A 15,968-nucleotide genomic window follows, 5' to 3' on the forward strand; every position below is an offset into this window, starting at 1 on the left:
ATAAGCTCTGACAAGTTAAGGTCCTTCTGTACAATATTCCAGGAAGAAGGGGCCGTGTATTTAGAGCTAGATTCTGTTCTAACTCTGGGGACCAACATCTGTAGAATATTTGTGACAGTGCAGCTCATGTTGATATTGGTTTACACATGTATGTACAGAGATAAGAAGTCACCAGCCAATGGAGAGATTTATATATAAAAGCCACCCAATGTGAGCGTCTGCGGACATACAGAGGTGTCCACTTAGAAGAAGTTTGCAACGTACAGCACAAGATTTCCACAGCTAGTAATAAAACATAAAGAACAATGATATACCGTATCTAACTCCTTTATGCACTGGTCATGTGCATTCATAAAAAGCAGATCACGATAATCCAATAAAGGTTCAAAAGTTTCCAAAATCAAGTGTTTCCTTACTTTGGCATGTTTGGCAGTACTTGTGATCAGGAGAGTTGTAGGGTTTACTTTGAACAAAGGGCAGACTGTTACTGGGTGGGATTAGTGTTTTTCAAAAGGTTCTGGGAAAATGCTGTTTTTCCACTTTTGAATGGATTTTAGTGATGTGGAAATTTGACTGCAAGATAGGAAATTGTGCTGGAAAGCATGTTGTCAGAGGACCATTTGAAGGCTGCTTTGTGGAAAAATCACACCTTTATTTAAAGTATTTTAATAATTTCTAAATTGCCTCTCAAATCATGCATTAGTTGCACATGTTTTAAAGTGCACTGAAAGCTCATTTTTCTATCTAAAACATTATATAATTTAAAAAGGTGTGCTTGAAAATTGAGTTTTGTACCTGTAATCTTAGTTTTGTCAACTTGTGCATTTAAGTTTGTACCTGTAAACATGAAAGTTTGTATATGCAGGCTTCTTTTTGCAGAGGTGTGTCTGCACTCTTACAGACTTTTAATAGGTTTTGTACACAGATTTATTATTATTCGCAAGAGAGAGGGTAGGATATTGTATTATAACTTCTGACTAATCTTTCTTCAGAGCTGCTATAACCAGGGGATTCTAGCTTGATAATGGTTTAACAGGACCAGTTAAAATGACCTAATTTAAACTTAAAAATACTTACCAACCTATGGTTGTGTAAAGGTGGGCAGAGGGTGGAAATGTGCAAACATTTGACTGAGGGCACAAGCATCCAAATTGATGTTTACAGGCAGAAAACTCTTCAATCAAAAATCTTCAAAATGAGTCCTGCAAGCACAGAGCTGAATATAAAGCACACCTTTTGAATTATGTGATATTCTTTACATGATGGGGAGGGGTATTCTGGGGAGAGTTATTCATTTATACCAGCAGGGGGAGACTTTGCCCATAAATGGCAGAAGTCGGTGGGACCGGGGGGGCTTCAGAGTCATAAAACTGATGTTACTCCTTTATAGTTTATATTCCATCTGTATTCTATAGTGTATTTCTAACGGGATGTTTTGTGCGTTATTCATACATACAGAGTGGCGTGTTGATTAGTAAATGCTGAAATAGAGCAGCAATGAACGCCTAATCAGATGTGTTCACATCCTTGCGCCATAACAAACACGGGACTTGTTTGTAATTTAGTGAAAGCGAGTGATTGAAACTGTGGAATCCTCATTAGGGTGCAATTAATGATCATTATCTAGACATGGAGATAAATGGCTCAATTAGCTGAGGCTTTTCCTCAAGCGGTGTGTCATCCGACCTCCCCAGTGGAAAACATACTATAATCAATAGTAATTCCTGTAAGGACTTGCTGTGCGTAAATAGACAACACAATCGGGTTGTGATTATTGCTGTGTTATTATTGGCTTCCTTTTTTTGACTACTTTGTCTCTCTAAGTTCTCTCCCTGTCTCGCGGTGACATGGCCGAAAGGAGCGCACGCACTCAGCGGAGAGCGTCAGCGGTGCTCGTGTCTACTTTGTCCTCGTTATTTCAAGTGAGCGCTGAGGGAGAGAGGAGAGCGAGATAGGTGCGGATTTCACAGAGGCAAGGCGCGCGGAGGACTTTGCAATTAAACCGTGCTTATTTGTATACATTTTGTCTGATTTACATAGAGAGAGAGAGAGAGAGAGAGAAAGAAAGAAGTGCCTGGAGAGTGGAGGGGGGGGAGGAATAACCAAAACGCAACACGTATCCGGTGGGATCCCACTCCTGAGAGAGAGAAGCGGCAGGAGTTGGAGCGAAGGGTGCAAGGAAAGCGAGTGGGGGAAAGAAGAAGAAGAAGACTGGAAAGATTTGACATTTCGCTCGTAACAACGCGTTTTGAATTAATAAAGAGGAATAATGAGGAACGTGTGGATAATAATGACCCTCGGGCTGACCGTCTTCCTCTCCGGGGAAACGGTAAGTTTTTTGGAAAGCAAACTTAAAACGGGGTGATAGCTCTGGGGGAGAAAGGCAACTTGGGTCCACATACAGGCACTCGCTGTCTTTTTGGGGTTTTTTTGGTATTTCTTTTTTTTTTTGAAAATTCTTGGAACATTTGATAATTTATACATAGGTGTGTGTGTGTTGTCTGATTTAATGCAAAAAACAAAACAAAGCCATAATATGATGGAATAAACAATGAGAAAAATCTAATGTGTAGTTTGCCGAGGAGTCAGACTGTTCCTCCATTGGAACTCATGTGTCTGACAACTAAGCAGACTAAACTATTGCTGCCACTTTGCACACGACTTAGATTATAGCAGTGTTCTTTATAATACGATAAGGAAAAAGGAAAACACATGACGAACTCATATAGAGTCTGCAGATGTCAATGTGCTTCTCTTACTGCTCGACCATTGGCGTCAATTTTTTTGTACTTTAAAGGGACCTATATGGATGAATTATATGAACGTGCTTGTGTTTGTTAAAAATCTTTTTCAAAGCTATGATGTAAGTGCTTAACCAGTAAAGACAATTTAGAGGCAGGCCTTAGAAATAGCACATGAAATGGGCATGCTGTCGACTATATGACATCTGAAATGAAGGATATGATCATCACACTGAATATCATGGGAACAGATCACCTCTATCTCTGTGAGAGCTGTGCAGGTCCATGCTCACTGAAATAGATGCACTATTGAGAAAATGTCTTCATTTTGGAGCCATCCAGCTTACTAGATGGATATATCTTTGTTTTCTTCTTCCTTTTGGTGGCAATCATTGAATGGTTGTGAAATCTAAATGAATACTCTGGGCAGTATCCTAACTTTAATTCTCACTTTTCTATTCCCCATTTTATCATCTGTAACAATCTAGTTTTAAACCCATATATTGCTTTTCTTCCCTGTTGTTAACTTGATCCAGTTGCAGATTCAAGTCAGTGTCATGCCTCCTAACTATAGTGCACATTGCCCTGCAAATTGGCCTGGGTTGTAGGAATGACAGATTTTTGCACTTTCATGTGCAGCCCCTGTCATCATTGTCCCCTCCTGTTGTTTCTCTGTGGGTTGTGACTTGTCGCTTGGCGCAGTGCCTCCTCCTCTGTTAGAGTCGTTGTCCAATTAGCTGATTCAGACACTGTTGTTTTAATGACTCATGGTTTTGCATGAGGTCACGCATGAGTATATCTTTTAAAGTGTTTTCTGTGATCTTTTTTTCACACCAGGGCTGTGTATCTGTACACAGCACATTATTTTATTTCACTTTAATTTAATCCTATATATACAATAGCCCAATAGACAATGAGTGACCACAAAATGGGAAATATAAGAGTGGCAGTACTACACTTCTAAATTACGCCCTCAAAATTACCATTACAGTTGAATCAACACTTTTATTGTTGTGTCCCCAACAATTTAAAGTTTCACCAAGGTAGCATGTATTACAATACTACATTTGATTGCTGTGTTTATATATGAGTATAATGTGATCTTACATCCACCTTATTTTGGCAAATATATATTACAAGATTTTCCTTGCGATGGACTGGCGACCTGTCCAGGGTCTACCCCGCCTTTCGCCCGATGTCAGCTGGGATTGGCTCCAGCCCCCCGCGACCCTGTACGCAGGATAAGCGGTTGACGATGGATGGATGGATGGATATTACAAGATTACATGGCAAGATTAGCATAATTGACCATCATAATCTAGATGCCTTTACACAGACAAATGATACACACACAGACACACACTTCAACCTCATCAATATCTGGCTCTCATTTATCTGCGTCCCCTGAAGGCCTCACTGGAACTTGACATTGATTTTTAGTATTGGCACTGGTGTTGACAAGTGGTTGCTGATCTGCTTTAGGCACATCTGTCTGCGTTTTAATTACCCCATCACATCACAGAGGTACTATATAACTCTCAATGGCTTTTGAAAACTTCTAGATAAAACTCAATGCCCCCGGCTTTGATAAACTAATCATTTTGGCACAGTCCTATACGGTCATATCAAATGGTTTTGCTTTTGTTTAGAAACTGTTTATGTTCCTTACTTCTGCTTTTTTTTGTTGGCTCACCTGCTTACCAGCTTAGCTAGTAATGCTGTGGCAGTAATGCAACATGTGAGTTCTTTCTGCACTCACTGAAGCCTATAGTTGAAGGAAAATATTGTTTTGCAGAATCCCGTTGTTGGTGTGCTGTTAGGATCTCTCTCATTAGATGAGGTCAACATTTGCTGTTTTTGCACGTTTTTCAACTCCTCTGCTTCCAAGAACTTTAGTGAACCAGGAGGAAGAGATAGGCTGGGCTAAGCTAGGCTGTATATGCTCAGCCTGCCTGGCCGTGTTTCTCAGTGCACGCCACTCAGCAGATGTTGTGGTCTGTAATTTGTGTCATGTTTTGGTGGGAAGTGTGGGTGTTGTTCACCTCCCTTTACATCTGTGATTTACAGGGGGGCTCTGAGTGCTGTGTCGCGCTCTGATGCTGGACTCAAAAGCAGAACTTCAGAGGAAGGCTAGAGTGAGGCTGAAGAGAGAGGCACAGACAGAGAGGGAAATGGGAGGATGGAGGAGAGAGAGAGAGTCAAAATGACATTGAGCCAACAAAAGGAAGATTTCTCATACCTGTTTATTCTTCTGGGCATTCAAGAAGATGATGCAGGGTGAAAGCTGTCTTAGTCCTTTCTGAAAAGGGCAAGTGAGGTCGGATCGCTATGATAAACTAAGCTCAAATAGTCAAAAAGAAAAGACACGCTAAGCCTGAGAAAATCCCTTATATCATTTCAGGGGTAAAAAGGCCAAGGCACCAAATTGAAGACTTCAACTTGAAGCGTTTGATAGCTTTCGTGGGACGGGAAAAGGTGCACACTGTGTATTGTGATGAATGTATTCTCTGGGTCCTAAAGCGGTATTTGAGTTGAATTTTCTGGCTTGAATGCTGGTTTTGTATCCACTGATTTGCTGGTAATGAAATGAACAGCACAGACGCAAAAGCTGACCTTCCTCTCAATTTAAGGCTGTCTAGTGCATTTTTCCAGACAAATGCTTGTAAAACACACACACAAACACATCTACTCACGTCATTTGCTCTTAGATACGCTGAAAACAAATAACCCACTACTATTTCCTTTTGCGTGAATTGATATGAAGGCTATATGAATCCTAAAAGCATTTTATTTTCAACTGCTCTTGATGTTTTTTAATCCTCCTGACACACTCTCCAAGGCTACTGAACTGAATGTAGCGCTTCACTCGTTTTGTTGCACATGCACAAAGCTATCAGAGCCTGAATGAGGTGTGTACATAGGACATTTTCTCTTCACTCTCCAGTGATAAAAGCGATATGTTTCATCTTAAGCGTACTTCATAATGAATAAGTAAAGTATCTGTCTGCAGTTGATAGACAAAATATTTACCTACTTTTCCATCATTGTATATACAAGAGGAAGAAGTGTATAGGGAAAAAAGAAACAAGGAATAATATGCACGTCAAAAAAATCCAAAATAAATGTAATACAAGTATAAGAGGGTAATGATGGAGAATAGAAATGAAAGGATGTAGTGCCACATTGAAGCTGAGGCCAGATGCTGTGCTGCAACTGCGGCTTCTCCTGCTGTATATTTAATGATTCTCTTTTATTTTGCATTAACCTAGAATTCCTCAAACTGAAGGCACAAGCACCCCCCCCACACACCATCACCACCTTGCATGCAACTGCTTGTGTCAAACAGTGAAAAAGCTACAAACCTTTTATCTTTCTAATAAATACGCCACTGTCACACATGGGAACACAGAGTTTCTTGCTCTGCAGAGCAACCTGCCTTCTTGCTGGTGTCCAACCCTTCAGGGGGTGCATTCGGTCCCTGTCTGCCAAGCATTATGCAATCGCTAATGGACTTTACAGAAGGCAGGAGGCAGGGGCTGCTGGACCACTGAAAGCACAACAGCAACCCCCCCCCTCTTCTTTGAATTCATCTATGTCCACGCATGAACTCCTGTTTTGTCACCATGCAGGCACACATGAAGCAGTAAATGAACACACATGGTCTTTTGCCTCCCACGTGTTGTTTTTCCTCTGTCCCCCTCCACATCACTCCCCTCTTGCCACGTCTCTCTGCCAGCATGGTCAAGATGCTGCCTGTCATTACCACAGTGTCTTGGATTAGCCTGAGAACAGTGGCATTATATTTCCCTCACAGGCAGCTGGAAGAAATGAAGGGAAAGGATATATATTTATTCTTTTCACATAAGATGCACCCCATTTTTTACCCTTTCTCTAAGATGTGAGTGCTTGCATTGAATTTGCTAACATCTGCAGGACGTATGTGTGTTTGAAAGGAGCTGCCTTCCTCTTCCCTCCTCCTCCTCTCTGTTGTTGACGAGTTGGAAGAGGCTCTTACTTTGGCAGGGACTTGCATACTAAAGACTCACAAATAGTCAAAGTCTGTTGACTGTGCATGTGTTTGTGTGTGCTGGTTTGGGCATCAGTGCCCTTTTATGTCCCTCTGGAATTGTGTGTGTGTGTGCAAGTTTATAGCCACATGTTTAAAATACACTGTCATCCCAGCTACCAAGGCATAGGGAAAACACATTAGGGAGATGTGGCCATAGCAAAACCGGCGACAGCAGCTCTGTTTTATGTTGGGCCACAGCCACCTGAGCTGCAGACTATCAGAGGCTGCAGCAGTGGACAACAAAAGCCTCTGCATGTGCTTGTGGCAATCTTGATGAAAATATTTAGACATAGTAGACCTGGAACATTGCTCTCTCGCTTTCTTCCTTTTTTCCCATACTCTTTCTTCACCCTTTTCTTCTATTTAATTAGCTTAGCAAATGGAAACTTCCTTGGCAGGACTTGCGGTGGAGGGGATTGTGGTTGTGACAAAGAGAAATGGGGAAAACCCTGTGTCGTTGTGTGACGTTGATTTTCTCCCTTTCTTTACTGCCTCCTGCCTTCCAGTTTCAGTCGGTAGGAGGAAAAGAAAAGAGAGGAGTGGGGGAAGAGTGTGATCTCTTTTGGTGTTCAGGTTTTCCGAAGCCATCCAGGACCCGTCTGGAGCTTTGATGTATGAGGTGTGAAAAGTGTCTAACTTGGTATGGGATGAAATGACTGAGACAAACCCATGTGGGAAAAAAAGTGCTACTAATGGTATTTGGTATGTTACACGAGATTGGTCTGCTTTGGTAACAGTTCACGAGAATTTATGGAATCTGCCCACTCTGTTCAATTTCTATTGTAAAATGAACAAAAAATACAAGTCTGTACTCAAAAGTGTCAATACACATGGAAAAGAATAGCTTTGACTTACATACATCACTTTTAATCATAGAAATGCTACTGAACACACTGGTCCAAAATGGACATTGTGGACAATTTGGTGTATTTATATTTATAGGATTTGTTTTCTTTTGTCATGTTATTTAAAGTCAACTAAATTAATTAACAGATCATTTTCTTAATTAGTCAATTCATTGTATGGTCTTTAAAACGCCAGAATATAGTAAAAAATGCACATCATTTTTGAGACTCCAATTTTTTTTTTAAACGACCAATTGTCCACACCCCAAAGATATTCAGTATACTGTCAGAGCAAGTCAAGTCAAAGCCAGCAAATATTCATATTTGATTAACTTTCTGTCTAAATCGATACATTGACTAATCGTTTCAGCTCCACTTTGTTTTTGGGTGGGATTTATACCCACTTTGTTTTTGGGTGGGATTTATACTGTCTAGAGACATCACATAAAAATCATCGCAAGACCTGCATTATGGGGTCACTGCAATTTACTTTAAAGCTGAAATTCTGACATTAGTCTGCTTTCCCTGTTACGTTAACTAAGAATTTCTTCTTCTTTAAAGCTGTATTACACAGATTGTGGCCAGTTCAGGTTTTGTTGGTTGGCTTGTTAAAGGATGATGTGAAATCAAATGCTGCTTGTGAAACTTTCTTGTTTGACTTAGTTCTGCTGAATAGACAGCGATCTTAAGGCCAAATGTGTTCCATCTGTATACTACCCCCCCCAAAATGGCGGATATTTGAAGCCATGACGTCAGCTAGGTTTTTCCATCTGACTCCCAAGATTGCTGTGGAAAACGGCACGGCACATTTAACACATCTGTGCTCACTCATATTTACGAGCACGCTTTATCGTCTCTAAAAGGCGCCAAATTGATATCTGCACTGGCATTCCTCCAAGCAGAAAAAAAGCACTTCTAATGTCTGGTGTTTCCATTATTTCCCCCATTTTGAGTCAAAACAGCACCGAATGAGCTGAAGTGTGTAAATCATGCTTTCTATGCAGGGTGTATCACCAACCGCAAATTATACTCCATGCAGTCACTTAATTTAGAGCTGTTTTCATGAGAAACCTTTGAGACTCCAGAGGGTATTTGGGGAAGCTGATGAGCTGGAGAGGGGAATTCATTACTGAACTCCCCACATAGCACATCTTCCTCTAAATGCATGCTGGTGTGTAAACTCATCTCATTTTAGTGAAAAGCAGTGACTTTAAAGGCTCCAATTGAGCTCTCATGAATATGCATTATTGAGATGTGTTTGTCATTGTAATGGATCACATAAAAAACAGGAAGTAGATGTGTTTCCATCCCTGTCTCCACACGGGTTGTCTCAGTAGACTCCTGAATGCTACCAACTTTTAATAATTTCCTTATGAGCACATAACCTGTAATTTTATAATAAGCCAGTTTTTTCATGCTTACAGAAATGTGAATCTGTCTCCGACACTGCATATTCCTGGGGGGAAAACAAATATTTGAGTCTTTAGTGCTATTTTCATATCCTGGTTTTTAATTGTAGTTCAGTTTCAAAGGCAAAACTTTGTTGAGGTTTGCTTCATTTCCTTATTTTGATTTGGAGGAACTGTGATGTCAAGACCCTAGATCCGTGTCCAGATGTTCCTGTGTACTGTTGTGGCAGACATCCGATGTTTGGAAGTCTAAACTGTGACCACATCGTCAAACCAGTCCAGACAGTGACTCACACTGTAAGACTGAATGAGCTAACAGTGGTGAAAAAGAGGGCAAATATATAAATGGACATGGGCACTAAATTAAAAGAAATAATATTTCGAGTACAGTGAGTTTCATTTGCCACTGAGGATCAAACTGAGGGCCTTTTCACAGCAAGTCTAAAAAAAAAACATGATGATGACTTTTTACCCTCCTTAAAATGATTTGCAGTATAAACATTTCAATTCTGCGAACATAGCTCCTCCTGTGCTCTCTTAATGTTTGTTCCTTTTGTTCTGCTCTGGCTCTTTTTTCTCCAGATATAAATATTGTGAAGATTTTAAACAGTCCTGTAACCTCATCCTCTGCAAAAAAAAAAAAAAAAGAAGTAAGGACAACTAAACTCATCAGAGTGGCATGTGTATCAGCAAAGATTCCCTAGTCTCTCATGGAATGATGATTATCAGTCAGTCTTTTTCTTACAGGTTGTCTCAAGGGCTGCAACTAACAATTATTTTCATTATCTGTTAATATATTTTCTTGATTAATGTTTTAGAGCATAAATATAAAGCCCAAAACGACGTCTTCAAATCTCTTTCGTGCCCAGCCAACAGTCCACAACCCAAAAATTATTAGTTTATTCTCAAATAACATAAAGAAAAGCAGCAAATCTTCACATTTGTTTGTCAGTGTGTTCCAGCTCTAGTTGTCTTACAACTATGGAAAATGCATAACCCTCATGAATAAATGGGCTAAAACATGCACAAACTTTATAACATCCCCTAAAGAAAACCATTACTTGCCAGCATAGTTGGATTCTTTTCAACATTTGTCTGCTGTTGGCAACTCCGGTGGAGATTCTACATTTTAATATCACCAATATTCTTAGGAAATTTGACATACACAATTATCTATGCAGCCCCAGGTCAAATTGCAAGACTTATCATACCACACACTGTTTCTGTCGCTGCCCGTGGTTGATAACATGATCAGAGGCACTAATGTGGCGATTCTACCGGGTGAGTTAATCTTTACTAATGCATTCTGTTAACAGCCATCTGTGTTCTGAACAGTGACTGTAAACCCTTTCAGCAGAGCACCACGCTGCATTCAGCGCCCCAGCAGTCACTCCTCCATTACGCCGAGGGATTGGGTGTATTATTCAGCCCAGATAGGCTTTAGACCAGACTAACCGTGTCAGATGGAATCCATTTCGATTTTAAATGCAAATACCACTGAAATGCTCATTGCCGGCGTTCTCCTTTCAGGCGCAACCACATAGCCCTCTTGATGGGTGGAAATTTTCAGAGAGAGGTCCCTAAGCAAACAGAGGCTGCCAGTCAGAATGTCATGTCCACAGTCAGGTACATGGTTGACCCTTTGACACCTTTACTGGAAATCTATGTTTACGTGGTAGATCTTGTTTAGGTCTTAGGCTTTGCAGTGCCCTGGGTTTGGAATTTTGAAACTGAATATTCCCAAAAGATTTGAAAACACGTTATTAGAGTCACATACAAAAATATATGGAAATTTGAGGACATTTTTCAGCTGTCCTCATTGACCCTCTATCTCTCTTTTGGTCTGTTTCTTGCTTTTACCCTTTTTCTCCAGCTCCCCCCGTCTTACTTCCACTCCCAAAAAATAAGCCCTTTTGACAGCGACATCAGCCAAGGTCATAACTTCACTTATAATCTGTATCGTTTCCATGTTATGCTTAAACCGGTTTTCATGGTATAATGGAAGCGGGCAGGCAGGGAGCAAAGCTTGATTACTTTGAGGACAATAATTTGTTTAATCAAGTGATTGGGTGGGTGAGTGGGGATGGCTGCATGACCGCTACTCTCCAGACTCAGCAGGATATCCTATCTGACCAGACAGTCATCAGACGCTGGAGACTTCTAGCTTTTCAACACAGTCTCTGTAGGGCTTTTCAGATACATCGCAAAGAATTAAATAGTGGATGTAAAGAGAATGAGAGATCTTCAGAAGCTTTAAGCAGCTTTAAGCCTCACAACATTTTGGCAAACTTAAGCATTCCTCTCCTATATGCAGTAGTGCTGCTTGATTAACTTTTGAAACAGTTTATAAGCAAAAACAGAAGCAACTTTCTACATTTTCTCAGCCAAACTGAAGATTGCCTGTGGACATTTGGACCCATAGTAGCACTATGGAGCAATGTTTTTATGAGTGGGTCCCTGTGTAGTGTACTGTGAATGCGAACTAGGACGCACACACACGACATGCTGTTTACAAGAAAACTCAACAGCGCAGCTTTAAGCAAATACAAGAGGGACATTTCTTTATTTTCTCAGTGACAAAATTAAAGTAGTATTAGTATTAAGACCGCAACTAATAATTATTATTTTCACCAGCTTATTAATGTGCTTGTTATTTTTCCAGTTAATTGTTTCCTCTATAGAATGTCAGAAAATGGTGAAAAATGGCTGTCGCAATTTCCTATAGCCCAAGGGTACATCTTTAAGTTGCCTCTTTGCCTAATTTATTTTTCCAACTAGAAGTCCGTTTAAATATTACTGTTACATAAGACAAACAAAGCAGCAGCTCACGATTGAGGGGCTGAAACTATGTAATGAATCACTTAGTCGTAGTCAGCTGCAGTGAAGTTTCTTATCACAGGGTTAAACCCAGCCAAACTTAAAGGGGAATTCATCACATTTTGATTTATCATATCAAAATCAGTTTATTAGTCATGGAGAGAACTACTTAGAAGTAAAAATAGTAGGAGCTTTGTGAAGTCTGATAAAATATCTTGGTGTGGGCTTGTGGCGCCTGCATTACAAACTAGGCATGGAAAAAGAGAAATGTGTGTATACAGGCAGGACAAGTCTAACAAAACAATGCTATGGAGTTTGACATTATGTGATGAAAAGCCAAAATATCTTGGCCTTATCACTGACCGTTCTTTTTAAAATCTTTGTCTTCCCATTGTGTTGGAAATATTAAAATAAATTGCTGGGAACTTTCACTGAAGTTCTGAATGCTGATGAGAGCAATGCACAAGTTACTGAATTTTTAAGTACCTATAACAGTGGTTACTTAAGCTTTAGAGACTACTTTTTTATAGCCGGTTTAGAGTAACATTGTGGCATCCCATTTTACAGTGTGCATCTGATGAAGTCCACTGACCTCGCCACATCTGTGTGTGGCAGACAGAGCAGCCTACAGATTCACTGCATCCACACACAGCTCTGAGGAGTCGATTGAAGATTCCTTTTTGAAGATGATTGCTTACTGTTGCAGCCTCTGCTTTTGTTTAGTGTGGTTACACTTAGCTATGTGTGAGTTTGTGACCACAGGAGACTTTATGACAAGTTTTGTTAGACCTACAGTGCAAAAGCAGCTGTGAACATCTGTTGCCTGGTGGGTTTTTGATAGTGGTTCCTCTTTAGTGTGGGATGTACCACCACAACCTCTGTCCCCCAGCTCTCACAGCATATCTTTGTCTGTTTTGACTTTTGCATGAACACATCATCAATATGAGCTTACTGGTTTCTCCCTTGTCTCTTAACTTGTCTTTTGATTATATTAAAAATACTATGCCTTTCTTGAGGACTCCAGCATCCTCAGCCCATCAAACAGTAAGGAGGTAGTAAAGTAAAACCTGGAGCCCAGGGTGGAGCGCCAGTCTGCCAGCATCTTGTGTTGTTTCTGGACCTTTCAGGAAAGCCAGACTGCAGTCTTAAGAAAACCACACATTCTTGCAGAATTACAACACAGGGAAAAATTGAGAAAAGACTATGTAGTGAGGGAGGGAGCAGAGGTTTGGCAGACACATTAAATGTCATTTTTAGCTGCAGGAGTTTTGTTGCAGTGATCTCTATCCTGCATCCAAAGGATGGGAAAGTTTGGACTCTTGCTAATTGTGTGTACTCACAGTTGAAAGTGTTTTTTCTGTCTTGATAAATTGGCTTATTCTCCTACAAAGTCATTAAAGATTAAAAATACACCCTAGCTGTGGTTCGAATACTGGGCCTATTTTGATTGCCAGAATTCAATTATTTACATAGGATGGAACATGAAGAAGAATTTTGCCCCATGATTTCCAAATATGAGCCAGAGGCTGCAACAAACAGTCTCATAAAATATCCCAAAGGAACCTAGACAAGATGGTTTTGCTGCAACATTAGGGATGCACACCTCATCCTTAAAAGTGGGAGAGTGTTACTGTACATAGTTTATTTTAATTTAACAGAATATAAAAAGCAGGCAATCCTCAGAAGAGTCTTTCAAGACCTGGGCCTTATCAAAGCTGAACTGCAACATGTAATGCACAGTGGAGGATATCACCCAGAACGATGGGAGTTACTTACTTATGCTTACTTGTGGGCTTTCTGTTTGGTTGATAAGAGAAGAATGCATCTAGCGTCAAGCAGCTGGCCTGCATATGTTAAATATGGAAGCATTTTTCTTTTTGTTGTGGAGCAGTTTGTTTCATCAAGCAACAGGAACTGTATAGACTGAGTTGTGGTGTTTCTGTCAAACATCAGCGATACACTGAGAGACACACACAGATGTACAATTTTCCTTTTTCTGTGATGGGTGTTGAATCCCTATGGCTGCATTCCTCAAACAAAATCACATTTAGTTTATAAACTAAAGGATGCGTTCTATTTTTGCCTGGATCACTGCCGCATGTGCCACTGTTTAACTTCTTGTCACCAACCCCAGTATATACCATAATCTAATTGATTTTAGCATATGTTTATTTAAAAACTTAAAATGAGGGCTGCACATCCAAGGTGGAAACTCCACATTTCTAGCTTTTTCCAGTCAAACCGAAAGGAAATTCAATTTGCAATCATATGACAAAGAAGAGTACTTTTAGCATGTTTGCTTGTAAAATGAAATCAATTATCAAAACTATTGCAAGTAATTTTTCTGTAGAACAACTACTTGATGAATCATGTCCACTCCTACTCTAACTTGTAAGCAAGTTAAACTGGTAGTGACACTATTAAATAGTCAGACCTTGGGTTGCAGTGAGTATTGTGGTGTTTGCACACCCAGTTTGATTTAGTTTGGACTACACTGCTAAGAGGTCTGAAGCGCTCCATAGCCACAGCTAGTTAATCTTCAGAACCTGCCAGCTAAACTTCAGGTCACTCTTCAACACTACTGATCCACACCGGTAACTGTGTTACTGTGGAAATCCGGTCTGTGGCTTCATGCATTCCACTCCATGTCTAAAAAAAGTTCTTCTCCAAAGTGGAAGATCAGGATATACATACAGGTATATTAGTGTGACTATACTATCAGTGCTTTAGCTACAAATGAAGTGTCAATGACTAGATTGTTTAAAATAAGCCTTGTTTCGAGTTTAGTGCAATAATCAACTTCAGTATTTGGTACTTAAGTTCTACGTTGGTGGGCTATGCAGTACTTAAAACTTACTGTATGAATTAAACCTGTACTCTGGTAACATTGCAAAGAAAACATAAAATTTAAATGAATTCCTTTGTCTGCATGAGCATGAAGTTTTCATATATGGAGCCAAGAGATTAAAAAACCTGTGTGGTTGTGGACCCTACACTGAGTCTGGCACGCCGCTCAGCACATGCACCCATAATTAGACAGTGTCATTAATGTGCAATTACATGAGTCATGCTTTGCCCACGTTGGATCTAGTCACTGAGCCCACAGAGAGCTGTTTGTCGTGATTTCCAACTTGCCCATCACTGGAGAGAGATGTCATGCCATAGAAACGCTCAATTATAAACCTCCCAACTTTGACTTAAAAACATATAACAGAGGCTACATTTCTGAAGGCTAAAATGGTTAAGAAGACCCTGAAATAGGCTGTCTTGAGGTTTGCGCACCTGATGTTTCAGGATGATAAAGGATATACAAACTATTTTTGACAAAGAATAAATGAGAGTTTATAATCCGTTGTCTGACGTGTAAACTTGAAAATGAACTCAAGTTAGCTCCTGTCTTTTAATAATAGCATTTTAGAGAAGACAGTTTTTTTTTTTTAATGTTTGTGATAATGTGTCAGTGGTTGATGTCATATTTTGTCTTTGGCATGGGCGTAAATCTCATCTAACAGTAGGGGGGAACAATAAACATAAAATTTCTTAAGAGACATTTTTGAGGGTGACACAAATAACACAGCCAAAATTGTACTTGTATAGGATACGTGTACACAGAGAGAAGTCTTACTACTATTTTTCTGGCCAACAACACAAAAGTAATAGTTGTTTAAGTGTGACTAAGTTCATAGGTTCACCACGTGGCCACATTATCCTAAATAACTTGCGTCCTCTAGGCTACATAGTAATTTAGGTTTCTTCTGGGACAGAGGATGTCTCTTACAAACATATATATATATATATGATCTGCCACTTAACATCATAACGCGCAAAACCCAACAACGGTGGATCTACGGTATCAGCCTAATATCAGTTCACATACAGGATTATCGCTGTAGTAAGAGATGCACAGATTACAGTTTTCCTGGCTCATTCCAGTTACTGATTTTTTTAAAGGTCTGACCTGCTGATTCTAATTTTGGCTAATTCTGATTTTCTTTCTTTCTAAGAACTATAATTGACAGCATACACAAACTATTAATTGTAAAAATCTATTTTTATTAGGATCCCCATCAGCACCAGTATAAATGTT

At 39.9% G+C, this 15,968-nt stretch overlaps 1 protein-coding gene across 1 annotated transcript in view; it reads left to right on the forward strand.

The window, feature by feature from the left end:
* The first annotated feature begins 1,845 nt into the window (after positions 1–1,845).
* Positions 1,846–15,968, forward strand: part of sdc2 (syndecan 2) — a 49,507-nt gene continuing 35,384 nt past the window's right edge. The window contains exon 1 of the mRNA XM_038724085.1: positions 1,846–2,329. Coding sequence (XP_038580013.1) covers positions 2,270–2,329 — 60 coding nt within the window. The 5' untranslated portion in view covers positions 1,846–2,269. The remainder of the gene's footprint in view (positions 2,330–15,968) is intronic.

Source organism: Micropterus salmoides, unplaced genomic scaffold (genome assembly GCF_014851395.1).
Source record: "Micropterus salmoides isolate LMB-PRFRI ecotype aquatic unplaced genomic scaffold, ASM1485139v1 Ms_hic_scaffold_17, whole genome shotgun sequence".
Classification (NCBI taxonomy): domain Eukaryota; kingdom Metazoa; phylum Chordata; class Actinopteri; order Centrarchiformes; family Centrarchidae; genus Micropterus; species Micropterus salmoides.